Below are 20446 nucleotides of genomic sequence, written 5' to 3' on the forward strand. Positions count from 1 at the left end.
AAGCAATATGTTCACTTTGACTTATTTTAATTATTTTGAAGTTGGCAAGCAGAAGATTTTTTTTTTGCTGTGAGTGTCAAATACTTGCCTGTCAGGTGTGGCATGGCTCTGAACAATTTAAGGTCCTTCTACAATACCTCAGTAATTTCCCTAATTTAACTTTAAAATACCACTCTCCTGTGCTTGTATTATTTTGCTTCCTATTTTCTAAAACAGTTATGTGCAAAGAATGATCACTCTGTACATGGCTGCATTGTCTGCCAAGTTATTTTAAGATGTAACACTAGTAATTCTATTGGCACTGTTGGAACCCACTTGGACATAAATGACAGGAAAATCTTTGAATTTGTCAGCCTAAAATGGATCAAATCTAATTTCTGAAGTGAAAATATAAAACTTAAATGCCTTTTTCTTTTAACAATGAATCAAAATTGTGAAAATTAACATTTGGTTGTTACTGTATGTTCTACTAATGCATGTCTCAGATTACAGCAAGATCAGAGATGTTGACGCAGTTATGAAACTTTTACATTTGCTATAAATTTGGTTTGAAGCATGATATTATGAGTTCAAAAATCTACTTGGGTGATTATTCTTGATGTGTCATCGTTACTAATAAGAATTTAAGTACAATCCCCTTAAACCTTTATTTCATCCTGCATCACATACTTCCTTACAAGGAAGAAGCAAAAAAACCTCCAAGATTCACCCAGAGACTATATTGCACTTTTAAAAACAAGTAAAATGGTTTAATTATTGTGGACAGTTTGAAGCTAATGTCAGTGATAACGAGCATATGTTTATTGAAAAATAACCGCAACATAACAGGATTTCCTCCTTTACCCCCCCCCCACCACCTTTGCACCTCCCACTCTATCTTCAAGATCTCTTTAACACAAGCCTTTTCACAAACTTTCAGTTATCCTTCCTCTTGTGTTATTTAGTTTAACATTCATTTTAGTTTGATAATACATTTTCTGAAGTGCCTTGAGTTTTTTTTTAATCTGTTAAAGATACTCCATATAGCTGGGCTGTTTGTGTTGGTAGTTTTCATCACATGCATTTTAAATCACTTTCTTACTTCAACCATTGCAATATTTTGTGATACTGCAGTAATAATATTTAATCCTGTCAGCTTGAGGCTTCCAGTTGGGTTAAACAGTTTCTTTGGTTTTCCCTAACCTTTTGCCACCCAGCAGCTTCCAGCCAATCGAAATACTTTTCTCAGCTGCTGCTACTAACCACCTAGCTGCTGTTGTGTTGTCAAGGAAACCGCACAAAAACAAATAGCAGTTGTCATGGAAATGTTAGAAAACAACCAGCTGTAGTGTTAATGCAAATAGCACTTTTTTGGTATTTGACTGTAATTAGAATGCACCAAAATGGTTTATTTTACTAACGAAGGAGGCTAAAATATAAACAGGAAATTGTTTATTGGTTACAAAAATGCTCTGACACTGATGGAGTGAAGTCAGGTGTGAAAAGCAGTGGGAAGAATGCCAGTGGATCTACTTGCCAGTTGACTCCTTATGCGTGCTGAATGAAAATGTTTACTTTTGCGAGAAAGGCAAATGAGCAATATCCCTGTAGAAGATTCCTAGACCATGTTACTTCTGAGTATTCAGTATTTTAGCAGAGTGTAAAATGGTAGATCTTTTGGAGGGGGAATCAGAGTTACCATTGCAGATTTAATGACCTTTGCAATAGATTGTAATTTTAAATGCACCTGTTTTTTGTCAGGAGAAATGGTTTCTGTAGTGGCACCAGTCTGCAATATCTGTCAATGTTGTCAGACTTAGTTGTAGTTTTAGGTTTGTAGGGTTGGTTCTGGGGATAGTGCAGGAGCTAGGGGTCAGGTTAGGCTTTAGGAATAGAAATAGAACATAGAACATAGAATAGTACAGCACAGTACAGGCCCTTCGGCCCACAATGTTGTGCTGACCCTTAAACCCTGCCTCCCATATAACCCCCCACCTTAAATTCCTCCATATACCTGTCTAGTAGTCTCTTAAAATTCACTAGTGTATCTGCTTCCACCACTGACTCAGGCAGTGCATTCCACACACCAACCACTCTCTGAGTAAAAAACCTTCCTCTAATATCCCCCTTGAATTTCCCACCCCTTACCTTAAAGCCATGTCCTCTTGTATTGAGCAGTGGTACCCTGAGGAATACAGGCGTTGGCTACCCACTCTATCTATACCTCTTATTATCTTGTATACCTCTATCATGTCTCCTCTCATCCTCCTTCTCTCCAAAGAGTAAAGCCCTAGCTTCCTTAATCTCTGATCATAATGCATTCTCTCTAAACCAGGCAGCATCCTGGTAACACACATAAAAGTTGCTGGTGAACGCAGCAGGCCAGGCAGCATCTCTAGGAAGAGGTGCAGTCGACGTTTCAGGCCAAGACCCTTCGTCAGGATGAAGATACTCTTCCTTCAGTTAGTCCTGACGAAGGTCTCGGCCGGAAACATCGACTGCACGTCTTCCTAGAAATGCTGCCTGGCCTGCTGCGTTCACCAGCAACTTTTATGTGTGTTGCTTGAATTTCCAGCATCTGCAGAATTCCTGTTGTTAGCATCCTGGTAAATCTCCTCTGTACCCTTTCCAATACTTCCACATCCTTCCTATAGTGAGGAGACCAGAACTGGACACAGTACTCCAAGTGTGGCCTAACCAGAGTTTTATAGAGCTGCATCATTACATCGCGACTCTTAAACTCTGTCCCTCAACTTATGAAAGCTAACATTCCATAAGCTTTCTTAACTACCCTACCCACCTGTGAGGCAACTTTCAGGGATCTGTGGACACGTACCCCAAGATCCCTCTGGTCCTCCACACTACCAAGTATCCTGCCATTTACTTTGTACTCTGCCTTGGAGTTTGTCCTTCCAAAGTGTACCACCTTGCACTTCTCCGGGTTGAACTCCATCTGCCACTTCTCAGCCCACTTCTGCATCCTATCAATATCTCTCTGCAATCTTCGACAATCCTCTATACTATCTACAACACCACCAACCTTTGTGTCATCTGCAAACTTGCCAAACCACCCTTCTACCCCCATATCCAGGTCGTTAATAAAAATCACGAAAAGTAGAGGTCCCAGAACAGATCCTTATGGGACACCACTACTCACAATCCTCCAATCTGAATGTACTCCTTCCACCACGACCCTCTGCCTTCTGCAGGCAAGCCAATTCTGAATCCACCTGGCCAAAATTCCCTGGATCCCATGCCTTCTGACTTTCTGAATAAGCCTACCATGTGGAACCTTGTCAAATGCCTTACTAAAATCCATATAGATCACATCCACTGCACTACCCTCATCTATATGCCTGGTCACCTCCTCAAGGAACTCTATCAGGCTTGTTAGACATGATCTGTCCTTCACAAAGCCATGTTGACTGCCCCTGATCGGACCATGATTCTCTAAATGCCTATAGATCCTATCTCTAAGAATCTTTTCCAACAGCTTTCCCACCACAGACGTAAGGCTCACTGGTCTATAATTACCCGGATTATCCCTACCACCTTTTTTGAACAAGGGGATAACATTCGCCGCCCTCCAATCCTCCGGTATCATTCCTGTGGACAACGAGGACATAAAGATCCTAGCCAGAGGTTCAGCAATCTCTTCCTTCACCTCCTGGAGTAGCCTGGGGAATAATCCGTCAGGCCCCGGGGACTTATCCATCTTAATGTATTTTAACAACTCCAACACCTCCTCTCCCTTAATATCAACATGCTCCAGAACATCAACCTCACTCATATTGTCCTCACCATCATCAAGTTCCCTCTCATTGGTGAATACCGAAGAGAAGTATTCATTAAGGATCTCGCTCACTTCCACAGCCTCCAAGCACATCTTCCTACCTTTATCTCTAATCGGTCCTACCTTCACTCCTATCATCCTTTTTTTCTTCACATAATTGAAGAATGCCTTGGGGTTTTCCTTTACCCTACTCGCCAAGGCCTTCTCATGCCCCCTTCTTGCTCTTCTCAGCCCCTTCTTAAGCTCCTTTCTTGCTTCCCTATATTCCTCAATAGACCCATCTGATCCTTGCTTCCTAAACCTTATGTATTCTGCCTTCTTCCACCTGACTAGATTTTCCACCTCACTTGTCACCCATGGTTCCTTCACCCTACCATTCTTTATCTTCCTCACCGGGACAAATTTATCCCTAATGTCCTGCAAGAGATCTCTAAACATCGACCACATGTCCATAGCACATTTCCCTGCAAAAACATCATCCCAATTCACACCCACAAGTTCTAGCCTTATAGCCTCATAATTTGCCCTTCCCCAATTAAAAATTTTCCTCTCCTCTCTGATTCTATCCTTTTCCATGATAATGCTAAAGGCCAGGGAGCGGTGGTCACTGTCCACCAGATGCTCACCCACTGAGAGATCTGTGACCTGACCCGGTTCATTACCTAGTACTAGATCTAGTATGGCATTCCCCCAGTCGGTCTGTCCACATACTGTGAAAGGAATCCATCCTGGACACACTTAGTAAACTCTGCCCCATCTAAACCCTTGGAACTAATCAGGTGCCAATCAATATTAGGGAAGTTAAAGTCACCCATGATAACAACCCTGTTATTTTTGCACCTTTCCAAAATCTGCCTCCCAATATTCTCCTTGGTATTCCGCTGCTACCAAGGGGCCTATAGAATACTCCCAATAGAGTAACTGCTCCCTTCCTTTTCCTGACTACCAGCCATACTGACTCAAAAGAGGATCCTGCTACATTACCCACCCTTTCTGTAGCTTTAATAGTATCCCTGACCAGTAATGCCACCCCTCCTCCCCTTTTCCCCCCTCTCTTTCCCTTTTAAAGCACTGAAATCCATGAATATTGAGAATCCATTCCTGCCTTGGTGCCAGCCAAGTCTCTGTAATGGCCACGACATCATAATTCCATGTATGTATCCAAGCTCTCAGTTCATCACCTTTGTTCCTGATGCTTCTTGCATTGAGGTACACACCCTTCAGCCCTTCTACCTTACTACCTTTACACCGTTTATTCTGCTTCTCTTTCCTCATGAAATGAGAAGGTGGATGTCAGGCGCAGCAAATGAAAAGTCTAGGTAGGAGTTCGAATCCAGGTCGTGTGCAGTGCGGTCAAAGATCAGCGATCCTGGAGATCAGGTCAGCAAGTGCTGAAGCAATCTTACAGCCTGTTACCCAGGTTTGGCCAGTCCTAGTCCTGGGAATGGGAGTTATGAGGACCAGAGACACCCCCCTCCCCATGTTATTGGGGTCAAATGTCCATGTGAGTTTGGAAGTTAAGGCCCAAATGTCAAACCTGTGATCAGGTCAATACCCAGGCATCAGGGAAGTCTAGAGGGCAAAGCTGAGTCCAGGGCACTGCTAGCTTGGAGGTAGAGGCCTGAAGATCAAATCCTAAGGTGGCAAGTGCGGAGATAGAGGGCCTGGGTCGCTGGGATCAGAGGTCCATGTGAATCCAGAAGTCAAAGTCAGAAGGTCAAACCCATAAATGGTGAGTTCTGGGGTCCAGGTTCAAAGGTCAAACCCTGGGATCTAAGCACAAATGTCAAATCCGTGATCAGCAGGCCCTGTGGTGAAGTCCAAAATTGGAGAGATATCTGTGAGTATAAGAGTCTGGACCTAAGGCCTAGAGGCCTGGAGGTGTCCTGTGCTGGGGCTGGAGGATTTGTGTGTGAGTGAGTGAGTGGGAGAATGGGAAAGGGGGTTGTATTGCTGAGGTTGTCCATTGTGGTTTTTGTTGTTGTTGATGCTGCTTGTGCTGTTTTACCAAACTCTGTGAGCATGTTATGCCGACACCAGAATGTGTGGCGGCACTTACAGCCTGTTCCCCAGCACATCCTTGGATGTGTCCATTGATAACACAAAATGACACTTTTCTCTGTATGCATCAATGTACATGTAACAAATATACGAAGCTGAATCTGCATTTAGTGTTGGTGAATATTATAACAAAGCTGATATTAGCTCATGGAAATCGGACTGCCCAAAACAAGCACAGTGAGATGCACTCTCGCAGCCTTTGCTACCATTGATATGACCACCTCCAAAGAAAAATATTAAGACCTTTTGTTTTGTACCGCAGGCCTCCTAATAGCCAGCGGGACATTGAGGAACAGATATACAATCAGATTAAGGAAATGTACAAGAATAATAGGGCTGTTGTCATGGCACTCCCTAATATTATCTGGGACCTCCTTAGTGCAAGGGGTTTAGATGGGGCCGAATTTGTTAAGTGTATCCATGAAGATTTCGTAAGTCAATATATGAATGGTCCAGCGAGAGGAGGGGCGGTACTGGACCTGCTGTTGGGTAATGAGCTTTACCAGTTGACTGACCTTTTAGTGGGTGAGCAGATAGAGGACAGTGACTGAACTCCTTAACTTTCAGGATAGCAATAGGTAAGAATAGGTATGGTCCTTGAGGGAGGGTTTTGAATTGGATAGGGCAAATTATGAGGACATTAAGCAGGAGCAAAGAAATGTTAATTGGGAACACCTTTTCTCAGACATGTGGAGGGTGCTTAAGGATCAATTGCACAGAGTCCAGGAAAGATACGCTCCTGTTGGAAGGAAGGACTGGGATGGAAAGATACGGGAACATTGGATGTCCAGAGGGGTGATGAATTTAGTCAAGAAGGAAAAGGAAAAGTATGTAAAGCTTTGGAAGTTAGGATCAAACAGAGCACATGAGGTTTATAAAGAAGTCAGAAAAGAACTAAAGAAGGGAATTAGGAAAGCCAAGAAGGGGTCATGAAAAGTCCTTGGCAAGTAGAATTAAGGTGAATCCCAAGGCATTCTATACATACATGAAGAATAAGAGGATAACTAGGAAGAGGATGGGACCCTCAAGGAAAAGGGGGGAACATTTGCTTGGATGCAGAGGATATAAGTGAGATACTTAATGAGTACCTTGCTTCAGTATTTATCAAGGAAAAGGATATGGACGACAAGGAGATCAGTGATGAGTGTATAAATACATTGGACCTCCTGATGAGTATTAAGGTGAATAAGTCCCCAGGCCCTGATGAGATTTACTCCAGGTTACTAAAGGAGGCAAGAGACAAGATTTCTGGGCTTTTGACCAATAACCTTGTGTCCTCTCTAGCCACAGGCGGAGTCCTGGAGGACTGGTGAGTGGCTACTGTTGTACCTCTGTTTAAGAAGGGAATAAGGGAAAATCCTGGGAACTATAGTCCGGTGAGTCTCACAGAAGTTGTAGGGAAATTCTTAGGGATAGGACATATGAGCATTTGGAAACCTATGACTGAATTAGGGAGAGCCAGCATGGCTTTGTGCATGGCTGATCATGCCTTACCAACTTGATTGTTTTTTTTTTGACAAGGTGATGAGAGTAGGGCAGTGGATGTTGTCTACATGGAGTTTAGTAAGGCATTGGACAGAATCCCTCATGGGAATACCTCCTGAAGGTTAAGATGCATGGGATCGGCAGTGAATTGGCTGTTTAGATTCTGAACGGGCTTGCTTCCAGAAGACATAGAGTAGTGGCTAAAGGGACTTACTCGAGCTGGAGGTCTGCAATGGTGGTGGGGAGGGAGGAGGGAAGAGAGGAGGCATTGGTGCTGAGAGGGCATTGGGTGCCTCGGCACCTGGACTGGTGTGCTGAGGGGTGTGTGAACAGGAGGGCAATTGTCAAACCTATTGGATAGTTTAACTTATTAGCCCATTAAAAGGCTTATGGAGTGCTAGCTTTTAGTAGTCGAGGCACTGAGTTCAAAAGTCAGGACGTTATGTTGCAACTTTATAAAACTCTGGTTAGGCCACATTTGGAGTATTGCTTACAGTTCTGCTCACCTCACTATAGAAAGGATATCGAGGCTTTAGAGAGGGTGCAGCTGAGGTTTACCAGGATGCTGCCTGGTTTGGAGGGAATATGCTATGAGGAGAGGCTGGATAAATTTGGGTTGTTTTCTCTGGAGCGGTGGAGGCTGAGGGGAGATCTGATAGAGGTTTACAAGATTATAGGAGGAATAGATAGAGTGGACAGAGAGAATCTGTTTCCCAGGGTTGAAATGTCTAATACCAGATGGCATGCATTGAAGATGAGAGGGAGTAGGTTCAAGGGGAACGTGAGGGATAAGTTTTTTACTGAGAGAGTGTGGATGCCTGGAATGCGCTGCCTGGTATGATGGTAGAGGCAAATACATTAGAGGCTTTTAAGAGACGTTTTGATAGGCACATAGATGTAAGGAACGTACACACACAAAATGCTGGTGAACACAGCAGGCCAGGCAGCATCCATAGGAAGAGGTACAGTCGACATTTCGGGCTGAGACCCTTTGTCAGGACTAACTGAAAGAATAGATAGTAAGAGATTTGAAAGTGGGACGGGGAGGGGGAGATCCAAAATGATAGGAGAAGACAGGAGGGGAGGGGTGGATCTAAGTGCTCGAGAAGGGAGAGGCTCATGGGACGGGAAGCCTGGGGAGAAAGAGAAGTGGGGAGGGGAGCCTGGAGGGTGGAGAGCAGGCAAGAAGTTATAGTGAGAAGGACAGATGGAGAAAAAAGAGAGAGAAAAAACAGTGGTGGGGGGGGAATATTAAAAATATATTAAATAAATAAATAAAGGATGGGGTGTGAAGGGGAGGAGGGGCATTAACAGAAGTTAGGGAAGTCAGTATTCATGCCATCATGTTGGAGGCTACCCAGACGGAACATACGGTGTTGTTCCTCTAACCTGAATGTGGCTTCATCTTGACAGTAGAGGAGACTGTGGATAGACAAATCAGAATGGGAATGGGAGGTGGAATTCAAATGTGTGGCCACTGGGAGATCTTGCTTCCCTGGTGGACAGAGCGTAGGTGTTCAGCGAAATGGTCTCCCAGCCTTGAGCCGTTGGGTCTCACCAATATATAGAAGGCTGCATCGGGAGCACCGGACGTGGTATATCACCCCAGCCGACTCACAGGTGAAGTGTTGGCTCACCTGGAAGGACTGTCTGGGGCCCTGAATGGTGGTGAGGGAGGAAGTGTAAGGGCATGTGTAGCACTTATTCTGCTTACAAGGATAAGTGCCGGGAAGGAGATCGGTGGGAAGGGATAGGGGGGGACGAATGGACAATCCAGCTCTATTACTTTAATCTCGGCAGAGCCCAGAAGAAGATTCTAGAACCTGCAGTGCCTGCTCAAGCTTATAATGCTTGACCACAGATTGTACACTTTCTTCTAGTCCAGGTCAGTTCTGCTTTGTCATGAAAACAGTCTATTGTATATTGCTACATCTGTGCATCTCCAATGCCATTGAAAATGGGCCTGTTTTACTCCTACTGTGTTTGCATCAGTACTTCTAAACAGGGATTGTCTCAATTGTTCTATAATCATCTGAGTGCTAAAACAATGTCTTAAAATGGCCATAAGACCCTAGGACATAGGAGCAGAATTTGGCCATTTAACCCATCGAGTCTGCTCAGCCATTCCATCAAGGCAAATTTATCATCCCTAACAACCCCATTTTTCTGTCTTCTCCCTGTAACCTTTGACACCCTTCCTAATCCAGAAAAATTCCAATAAAATGCTGACATTCCATTGACTTGTTCTGTATTGGAATATGGAAATTTGTTGTTCAAACATGGAAGTCCCAAACTTTCACACAAATTATTTCTGATGATGTTCTAACTGTATCGCAAAGAATCTGGTGTTAGAGTAACAGATTCAGCTGTTCCCCGGTAATCTTGTAGGCAAATATGTTGTTAATTCAGCCACATCATTAAATATTTCAGGTATTTACATTTTTCAATTTAATTGGAGTATGATTGCTTTTAAAAATGTGCTGGTTTCTAAGTCCTCTCATTTTTTTACATTTTAGTGTTATTAATTTATTTTTAAAAGTTTCAGAGGAGATAGTCTCAATTGTTCAAGTTCTTTGATAGCCTTAGCAGTTGGTTCAGCCTCAGCTGTCAACATTTCTGTAGGCTTGCCAATTGGCCAACTTGATCGACCTGTTTTAGAAAGGAGGAATGCAAGACTCATAAGGACTAATTACCCTGCTTTCATGGTTTTGGCCAAATGAGTTAAAATTGCTCATGCAACTTACTCAAACCAAACATGTTCACTTCCTGTGACTACTGTTTTACTTGCCCTTCTAAACTACCGTGATGAATATTCTCCCGAATGCAAATATCATCTACTCTTTCCCTAGTTATTCTTCACAAAACCCCCTCCCCCAACTCTCCAAACAAATCTGCAAAGGAAAGGTCTTGACCAACACACAGTACTAACAGAAAGAGAGATCATGGGCTCATTCAAACCTCCTATGTGACCTCCTGGCGCTCAGCATGTCACCCCTTTCTCCAGCCACCTACCATTTGCTGTCAAGTGGGAGATTGATGAGGCATATGCAGAGGAAGTTTACATCTTCTTAAACTTCACCTTACAAAGAGCAGTCTGTCTTGCATTTCAACAAGTTGACATGAACTCTAATTCTGGTTAATATTACTCATCTGATGTTTTGAATGGTAAGCAACATTATCTGTATTTTTTAGATCTTAATTTTTCAGGATGTAGCCATTGCTGGCATGTCCATATTTATTGCTGTACATAATTGCCCTTGAGATGATAGGGTTAAGTCTGCTTCACTGTGGTCCCACTGGTGAAGATAATTTCACTCTGTTGTAGAGTGCAGAGTTTAAAGACTTAGACCCCGTAGCATGAAAGAACAATAATATTTCTAGGTGATAACTGGACTTGGAAGGGAACCTGCAGGTATAAATATTTCTTTGATACCATCACTGTCACCCATCAGTACAGGTGGCAGTTTAGGGTGTTCTGTCAGTGGGTGATACAATGCATTTTGTAGATGTTTCAGACTGTAGTTAGTTTGTGCTATTGGTGGAGGAACGAGAATTTAAAAGAATACCAGATATAGAAAAACACTCAAATAATTCACAGGTTAAGACAAATGAAAAATCTTGCAGAAGTTCATTTTTAATCAGAGAACCACTTTCTTTCTCCTCACACACAATTCAGCTAAAACTATGAAGACTATTTCCTATATTCACATACATATTTACAGGCACTATATCTCAGGTTTCCTCAAGGGATCTATTACTGATTAAAAGTATTATGCTGTATTATTCTGAACAAATCTCGCTGCATTTGTTGCACAGGACGCTTTCAGAAATGTTTTATTAAGTTTTCAAACAAACTGAGATAAGAATCATTTTAGCTCTCCACTTGAAATATTTTCTAATTTTTTAAAGTAGCAAAGTGTTTCAAAAACAAAGATATCAAGTAGAAACTTGGGATGAGGTAACACCTGTTTGCTGGATGTTAGGTTATTGCTTAACATGTGACCACAAGATTGGAACGGACACACTTCTGTTTAGGGGTGTGCCTTTGTAAAGAGGCTGTACATCTGTGGCTAACAGCTGCAAAAGCATGCAGTGTGTGTGGGTTTAATGGCATTTGTGGGCAGTATTATTTTTGAACATAGAGTTTCAACTGACACCTCTCCTTAAACTTACACAACTGAAAAGTCATTTAACTGCAATGAATGATCCGCTTAACCTTTCGCATTAATAAAGGAATCATGAAGGTTGGTTTCTGCAATACCTTTTGGTGACTGGGTTGATTCTATTTATTTGCAGCTTTCTAATACTTGGCTAATGTTGCAAAAGTAAGGAAGGGTGATGTCTGGCTGATGCTGAATACAATTTCTATAAACTTAAAAGCTTGTGATGTATCAGGCTGTTTTTACAGCCAGATTAGAGCACCATCTGGAAATTGAGCAGACAGGGAAAGTTAGGAGTGGCCATGCAAAGTTGAGAGAATTAAAAAAGAGGAACAGGTTATTCTAAATGCTACTTCAAGGTGATCATGGCTCTTGACATCTGCATCTAACTCCTTCTAAACTGGAGATATAATCGGCAAAATGGAATTGTACAAAGGAGGCCAGAGAGGTTTTCAACACAATTAAACCTGTTTTGATTGTATTTGTCCTTGTCAAGATATATTACAGACAAACCTATGATTGATTTGTAGTCAATTTCCCCAACAATCAGCACATCTTCATGATGTGTGAAGAAACTGGAGCATCAGAGGAAACCCATCGAGTCTCAAGAGGAGCATGCAAGCTCCACATGGACAGCACTAGAGGTTACAATTGAACTCTGGGTGCTGAAGTTGACAGATGGATGCATTACTTGAAGTATCACTGTACCATCTCACTTGTAAATCAGCCAAGACTATAGGGTGAAAGCAAAGTACGAATATCCTCCTTATCATCTGCAACATCATTGGTAGATGTTGGGGGTCCTCATGCAGGATTCCCTTAAGGTTAGCTTATAAGTTGAGTCACTGGTAAGGAAGGGAAATACAATGTTAGCATTCACTTCAAAAAAACTAGAATATAAAAACAAGGATGTGTGCTGAGACTTTATTAGGAATTATTCAGATCTGACTTGCAGGGTTGTGTGCAGTTTTGAGCCCCTTATCTAATAAAAGATGTGCTGGTATTGGAAAGGGTCCAGAGAAAATTCACAAGGATGATCCTGGGAATGAAAAGGATAACGTATGAGGCATGTTTGATGGCTCTGAGCCTGTACTCGATTGGGTTTAGAAGATTCAAGGAAGGTCTCATTGAAGCCCATTGAATATTGAAAGGCTTCGATAGACTGGATGTGGAGATGATGTTTCCTTTAGTGGGGGAGACTAGTACCAGAAGTCACAGCCTCAGAGTAGAAGGACATCCCTTTAGTACTGAGATAAGAAGGAATTTCTTTAACCAGAGAGCGGTGATGTTGTGGGACCAAGTCACTGGGTCTATTTAAAATGGAGGTTGATAGGTCTTAATTAGTAAGGGCATCAACAGTTACAAAGAGAATGGGTAGAGAAAGATAATAAACATGTTGGACATGATGGAATGGCAGAGCAGACTTAATGGGCTGAATGGTCTATTTATGCTCCTATATCTTATGGTCTTAAATATCTTATTTCAATTGATTCAAGCACCCGACCCTCATCCTTTGCAGCTGATCTTTGTTAAGCACAATCTTATCCTCTGGGAAAGAGAAAGATGTCATTGCCATTATGTGGGTGATAAAGTTGCAATGGTGAAGCCCAGTGAAGTGATGCTCAGGACTTTAAAATTTGATTATTAATTGAAATAGTTGGTATGTGCCCAAAACAGGAATGGATTACTAAACAGTGAACGTGGCTTATGATAGATTATACCATTTGAAAATTGAATTTGTACCCCTGACAACTTATGTCAAATCATTAACCATTTTCTTTCAGTGGATTCTGTTCTTGAACTTACATTTCCAATATTAACTGCTATCATTATAGTTTCTAAAGCCTATGTTTTTTTTTATCATATTATCAATGTCCCAATTTCAAGTTCCTACAGCACTTTAGAATAATCAGTGCATAGAACCAGTAATTTCTATTGCAAAATTTTATCAAACATGCACAGGCTTTGAAAGGTCAGAATGATCCTTATAATTTGGCCTTATCTTCAGTCAAGAAGCAATTAATATCAGTGGTGGTTCCACAGAGTTTTTATTGTAATGCAAAGCAATAAAAGGTTAGGATCAATCAGTAATCGTATTACTCAAGCAAAAGGGGAGTTGGTGTGCAATGATTTAAATGTTCAGGTATAAGTTCACTCACATCAGCGTCACATGGGATATATTATCCAGTGTCATAGACCTAAAATGATGAAGTAATTAGTGTTTTTAAGGAAGTTCAAAGTTCAAAGTAAATTTATTATCAAACTACATATATGTCACCATACTACCCTGCGATTCATTTTCTTGCAGATATTGACAGTAGAACAAAGAAGTACGAGAGAATCAATGTAAAACTATACACAAAGATTGACAAACAACCTCTGTGCAAAAGGAGATGAATTATGCAAATACATACATATATACATACATACATATATAAATATATACATACATACATATATAAATAAATAGAACACTGAAAATGAGTTGTAGGGTTCTTGAAAGAGAGGCAGCAGACTGAGAAATTTTTGTTTATTTGTGAAATGTGAGGGAAGCTGCATAGTGATCTGATAACAGGAAAACAGTTTTAAAGAAGCCAGGAACTAAATTGCATACTTAAACTATTATTAACAGATGTCCAAGTCTACCTTTTTAATATTTTAAATTAGGATGAATATTCTCCTTCAATGCTTGCATCCAGTAATACAGTGCCTATAAAAATTTAATTTGGCTTTCTTTGACACTGATCGACAGAAAAAAGACTCTATCGTTTCAAAGTGAAAGCAGATCTCTACAAAGTGATCTAAATTAATTCCAAATATAAAACACAATATAGTTGATTGCACAAGTATTCACCCCGTTCAAGTAGATGCACTTTGGCAGCAATTACAGACTAGAGTTTGTGTGGATAGCTCTCTATCAGCTTTGCACAACTGGACACTGCAATTTTTCCCCATTCTTCTGTACAAAACAGCTCAAGCTCAGTCAGATTAGAAGGGAATCATGAGTGAACAGTCCTTTTCAAGTCCAGCCACAATTTCTCAATAGAATTGAGGTCTGGATTTTGACTTGGCCACTGCAGGACATAAACTTTGTTGTATTTCAGCCATTCCTGTTTAGCTTTGGCTTTCCACTTGAGGTCATTGTCTTGCTGGAAAACAAATAATCTCCCAAGTTGCAGTTCACTTGCAGACTGCATCAGATTTTCCTCCAGGATTCCCTGTATTTTGCTGCATTCATTTCCCCTCTACTTTCACAAGCCTTCCAGGGCCTGCTACAGTGAAGCATCTCCACAGAATGATCCACCACCATGCTTAACTGTAGGGATGTTGTGTTTTTGATGATGTGCAGTGTTTGGCTTATGCCAAACATAGCATTTAGACTGGTGGCCAAAAAGCTCAATTTTGGTTTTATCAGACCATAGAACCTTCTTCCAGCTGACTTCAGAGTCTCCCACATGCCTTCTGGCAAACTCTAGCCGAGATTTCATGTGAGTTTTTTCAATAGTGGCTTTCTCTTTGCCAGTCTCCCATAAAACTGTGACTAATGAAGCACCCTGGCAACAGTTGTTGTATGCGTAGTCTCTTCACATCTCAGCCACTGTAGCTTCTAACTCCTCCAGAGCTGTTATAGTTCTCTTGGTGGCCTCCTTCACTAGTCCCCTTCTTGCTCGGTCACTCGGATTTTGAGGACAGCCTGCTGTGGGCAGTTTTACAGCTGTGCCATATTCTTTCCATTTCTTGATGATTGACTTAACTGTACTCCAAAGGATATTCAGTGACTTGGAAATTTTCTTGTATCTATCTCCTGACTTGTGCTTTTCAATAACCTCAATAACCTTTTCACAGAGTTGCTTGAAGATTTCTTTTGTCTTCATGGTGTAGTTTTTGCTAGGATACTGGGTCACCAGAAGTTGGACCTTCTAGATACAGGTGTATTTTTACTACAGTCAATTGAAACACCTTGAATGCACACAGGTCTCCAAAAACAGATTTCCATTTAACTAATTATGTGACTTCTAAAACCAATTGGCTGCAGTGGTGATGATTTGTTTTGTCATTTTAAAGTGGGTGGACACTTATGCGATCAATTATTATGTGTTATATATTTGTAATTCATTTAGATCACTTTGTAGAGATCTGTTTTCATTTTGACATGAGATAGTCTCTTCTGTTGATTGATGTCAAAAAAAGCCAAATTAAATCCATTGTGAATCAATGTTGTAAAACAGTAAAACATGAAAACTTCCCGGGGGGGGGGCAGGGAGGCGGGTGAATACTTTTTCTAGGTACTGTAGTCGGGATAGTTCCCTTGTCCCTTTCTTATCAACTTCAACAATATGACGATGAAGAGGTTTCAGCCTTATCCACTATTAACATTGTGTATTTTAACATATTTCAGATTCCAAAAAAGCAGAAACTTTTGAGGTAAACCAGAAAAAAACAGAAGATAATAGCTTCACAACAATATACACCTCAGGTAATACAACACACTGCACCTGACTTAAATTTTAGTTTCTTATTTATACAATTCACAAACAATTAGATATCATTTGTCATTGTGCACTGCTGATATCCTTTTTAAGCTCCGGAACCAGCTATAAAAAAATAAATCCAGCTGGTTTTGAAGCTTCAGTAGCACTGGATTATGTTCAAAGGATGAATCCAAGCGTCGTTTTATTGATATTTCCATATAGTTTCTGAGTGGGTGGGAGTGGGATTTGTGTAAAGAACGTTCCACTAGTTTCTAGCATTTACTCACATTTCTAGGAAATCTGCCAAAATGACAATAGGCATTGAATATGGTCATCTGCATTTGAGTTACATTATGATTATGGGTTAATATATTTTCAGTTATTAATACCTCAACAGTTTTGGAAATCAGTAGTGACTTTGTGTTTCAGTATTGGCAAGATAAATGAGACAAAGGGTATTTTAAATACATGGTACCTTCTAACTGATTAAATTTGAGATACAAAATTGTATTCAATAACAATCTTTAAAGATTATTATTGAATAGAGCAGATTTATAAATGACAGTAAGATGTACGTATTTTCTGTCAGATCTTGATTTCCCTGGATACTTACAATTCAGTGTAGTTTTTAAAGATCTTACTTTGTAGAAGAAATACACAAAATTCTGAACACAGGAACCAGATTTGTATGTAAAGCTAGAAAACTAGTTGAGTAGAATACAAGTAAATTGCCTAACTGTCAAATCTGATCTATGATGGTTTTGGCCCCAGAATTTTCAGCTATATTGGTGCTAGAACTGTATTTGTGAACTCTCTGGAGCTTTCTCTATTTCTGTATAAATATGATGAAAAATGTGATTAGATCTTCATGTAAGTCCTAAAACTAGATAAAGAGAACCCAATTAAATAAATAACATGAAAAAACATTACACTTGTTCATTTATTTATTGAGAAAAAAATGATCCAATATTACATGTGTTTGTTGGAAAAATTATGTGAACCTCTGGGATAATGCCTTCTACAAAAGCTATTTGGAGTCAGGTGTTCCAGTCAATGAGATGAGATTGGAGATGTAGATTGTAGAGGTGCCCTGCCCTGTGAATAGGACATACAAATTCAGATTACTGATTGAGTCTGTGCTTCTCAAGAAAGATCTTTTTACATGCACCATGCCACAATAAAAAAAACTTTCAGAGGACCTTAGGAGAAGAATTTTAGAGATGCATGAAGCTTGGAAAGGCTACAAAAGCATTTCTAAAGACCTGAGTGTTCATCATTCCACAGTAAGAGAAATTGTCTACAGATGGAGGAAACTCAGTACTGTTGCTACTCTCCCTAGGAGTGGGCATCCTGCAAAGATCACACCAAGAGAACAATGTGCAATGATGAAGAAGGTGAAAAAGAACTCATGGGTAACAGCAAAAAAACCAGCAGAAATCTCTAGAAGTTGCTAAAATCACTGTTCATGGTGTCCCCTGTAAGAAAAACACTGAACAAGAATGGTGCTCATGGAAGGACACCACGGAGGAAACCAGTGCTCTGCAACAGTAACCATTGCTGCATGTTTCAAGTTTTCAAAAGACAACCTGGATGTTCTACCATGCTTCTAGTACAATGTCCTGTGGACAGATGAGACAAAAGTTGAACTTTTTGACAGAAATGCACATTGCTATGTTTGGAGGAAAAGGGGCACTGCACACCAACACCAACTGTGAAACATGGTGGAGCTGTTTTGCTGCCTCAGGGCCTGGACAGATTGCAATCGTTGAGGGAACAATGAACTCAAAATTGTATCAAGACATTTTACAGGAGAATGTCAGGATAGCAGTCTGTCACCTGATGCTTAATAGAAGTTGGATAATACAACCAAGACAATGCTCCAAAAGGTAGGAGTAAATCAATAACAGAATGGTTTAAAAGATGAAAATTCATGTTTTGGAATGGCCAAGTCAATGTCCTGACCTTAAATCCAATAGAAATGTTGTGGATGGACCTAAAGCAAGCAGCTCATGCAAGGAAGCCCACCAACATATCAGAGTTGAAGCAGTTTTGTAAGGAGGAATGGCCTGAAATTCCTCCAAGCTGATCTGCAGCACTGATCAACAGTTACCGGAAATGTTTGGTTGAAGTTATTGCTGTACGTGGTCACACCAGTTCCTGAAAGCAAACGTTCACATAATTTTTCCAAAAAATATATGTAATATTGGATATTTTTCTCAATAAATCAATGAATAAGTATAATGTTTTTGTGTTTTTTATTTAATTTGGTTCTCTTTATCAAAGCTTCAAATTTACATGAAGATCTGATCACATTTTAGGTCAGATTTATGCAGAAATAGAGGAAATTCTGCAGAGTTCACAAACTTTGTAGCTCCCCTGTTAGTCTGTCTATCCACAAAATGACTACGTTAAGCTTTATATATACTGTGAGCAACAAAATTTACTCACACTCATTGACATAAGTATAAGATAAACAATGATACTCAAGGGAGCTTTACTTTATTGCCTTCTGTCATAAACAGTTAGAACTTTAATGGTTTCCTGTACTGAGAGCCTTTGGCTTTCATCTTTGATCTTTCAGTAATAATATTCAGGAGCCCACTAATGGATGAGTTTACATTAGTTTACATTGCTACTGGCATTTTCTCCAGCCACAGTGTACATCAACCTAACTGATTTTGTTACTTTTTTTTTGAATTAACTTAGATGTGCTTAAGACAATACGATAAATGGAAACTATCTGATACGAGCAGTATTTGTTTAATAATCTATCTTTTCTCCAACCGTTATTTGTGAATTAATAAATGAGCAATATTGTTAATTTGTTGTACTTTTTATAATAGTATCAATCATTGGAGTCATTTTAGGATTAACAATAATACTACTTTGGATTAAAAGAAAATCAGTTGGAAGAACAGCATCATCAGGTAAGAAACTACAGCTCTACAAGAAAATGTAAGTGTGGCATAGTTTGAAAATTAATTCCAAAATACTATTCCTTAGTCACTAACTCATCGATGAGATGTAATCAGAAAATATAGCTTTTCCCTCAGAAATCTCCTTGAAATGATGCATTGAGGAAAAAGTAGAAGGAAAACTCTTTGCTAATGAACCCATCTGGAGAAGAGGGGTCTGATTTTCTGTCATGAGATTAGGGGATTTGGTTAAAGGATACTTGAAGAGTTTCAAGTTCACATTTAGATTTAAGTTTAATTGTCATTGAACCACATATAGATATTTTACATGGTAATGGGCTCTTCCATTTTTTTCTGGACACTAAGAAATGTTGCTGTTAAAGGAAGATCATAACTGCTAAAAGAACAGTTTATAATTTTGTTAAAAACTTATGTTTAGTTGCAGGTTAAAATTCTTTCTACAATTTTCTCTGTTTATTATTTCTTATTGAGCTAGTGAATCAAAGGATGTCAACAGGAAATGTATTACCAATATTGTAAGCAGAACAGTAACACTTGTTTATCAAGTATATTTGCCAAAATAATGAAGTTGCATTTTTCTAATACTTCTATAATTTCATGGACAAAAAAATCAAAACATGGGAAATTCTTTTCACAGGAAGGTACATACAGATATATAGTGACCCTGCCTTTGCTTGAGGACTGACCTATGTTATTTTGTATCATGTATAATACACTTCTATGATCCTGTACCGGCCAGACCTGACGAGTCATGGAGATACCAACTCATTTAAATAGGGTTTCCATACCAAGGATTAGGAAGAAAAGTTACAGTTGTTTACATTCTACTTTAAACTATGATTTCAAAACTTAGTTATTTTCATGTACTTTGTTATAATATTGTTATTTTAATTAAATAATGTAATATTAATAGTTCCATTGTCTCTATGCAAAAGTTGTCAAAAATTGCTTCCCAGCTCTATCTCAGTTTTGGCCTCTTGTAGAAAACTTTCAGGATACAGCAAGATGTAACCCAGTGGTGTGCTACTTGATGTCCGGTTGTCACTGAGGACTTCCTGTCCTTGTTGTCCATCTATGATTTCAGGAACTCCAGATCAATTGGATTCACATGTCTGCACCAGGATAGTACAGGTAGATGTAGGGAGACTGCTGGGTGTGAGTACTGAGAGCTGATCAGATTGAGTCATATGTGTTTTTAATGTTGCTAACAGGAAGGCAGTGAAGGAAAACTTCCCTCATTTACTTTAGCTCTAACCTCAGGTTTTGCGCAGACATGACATTTATGTTTCCTCATTACTGCACAAACCACACTTAAATTTGTCAATTATGTTTGTATAAAAGGTAACTATTATTTTCACTTAAACAGCACTACTACGTTAAAACATCTCAATACTTCAATGTTGGCCTGGATTTGCTGAGTAGGTCCCTTTGCACACTTTACATAACCAGGTTCAAATCAATAAAGCTGATCTTTCCAACCAAGAGTGTCCAATTTGCATGAACTTGAAAGGCAACAAGACTTACTGTGCTGTTATCCAAAGACATGGGTGAGCCAGAACA

At 39.9% G+C, this 20446-nt stretch overlaps 1 protein-coding gene across 2 annotated transcripts in view; it reads left to right on the forward strand.

Moving 5' to 3' along the window:
• Window positions 1–20446, forward strand: part of LOC140199794 (uncharacterized) — a 64685-nt gene that overhangs the window by 34748 nt on the left and 9491 nt on the right. Inside the window, exons 3-4 of one of the 2 annotated variants that reach the window (XM_072262284.1) lie at window positions 15878–15955; window positions 18794–18877. In XM_072262284.1, the coding sequence (XP_072118385.1) occupies window positions 15878–15955; window positions 18794–18877 (162 nt within the window). The remainder of the gene's footprint in view (window positions 1–15877; window positions 15956–18793; window positions 18878–20446) is intronic. The other variant, XM_072262285.1, reaches the window with a different exon arrangement.

This window comes from Mobula birostris, chromosome 6 (assembly GCF_030028105.1).
Source record: "Mobula birostris isolate sMobBir1 chromosome 6, sMobBir1.hap1, whole genome shotgun sequence".
Taxonomy (NCBI): domain Eukaryota; kingdom Metazoa; phylum Chordata; class Chondrichthyes; order Myliobatiformes; family Myliobatidae; genus Mobula; species Mobula birostris.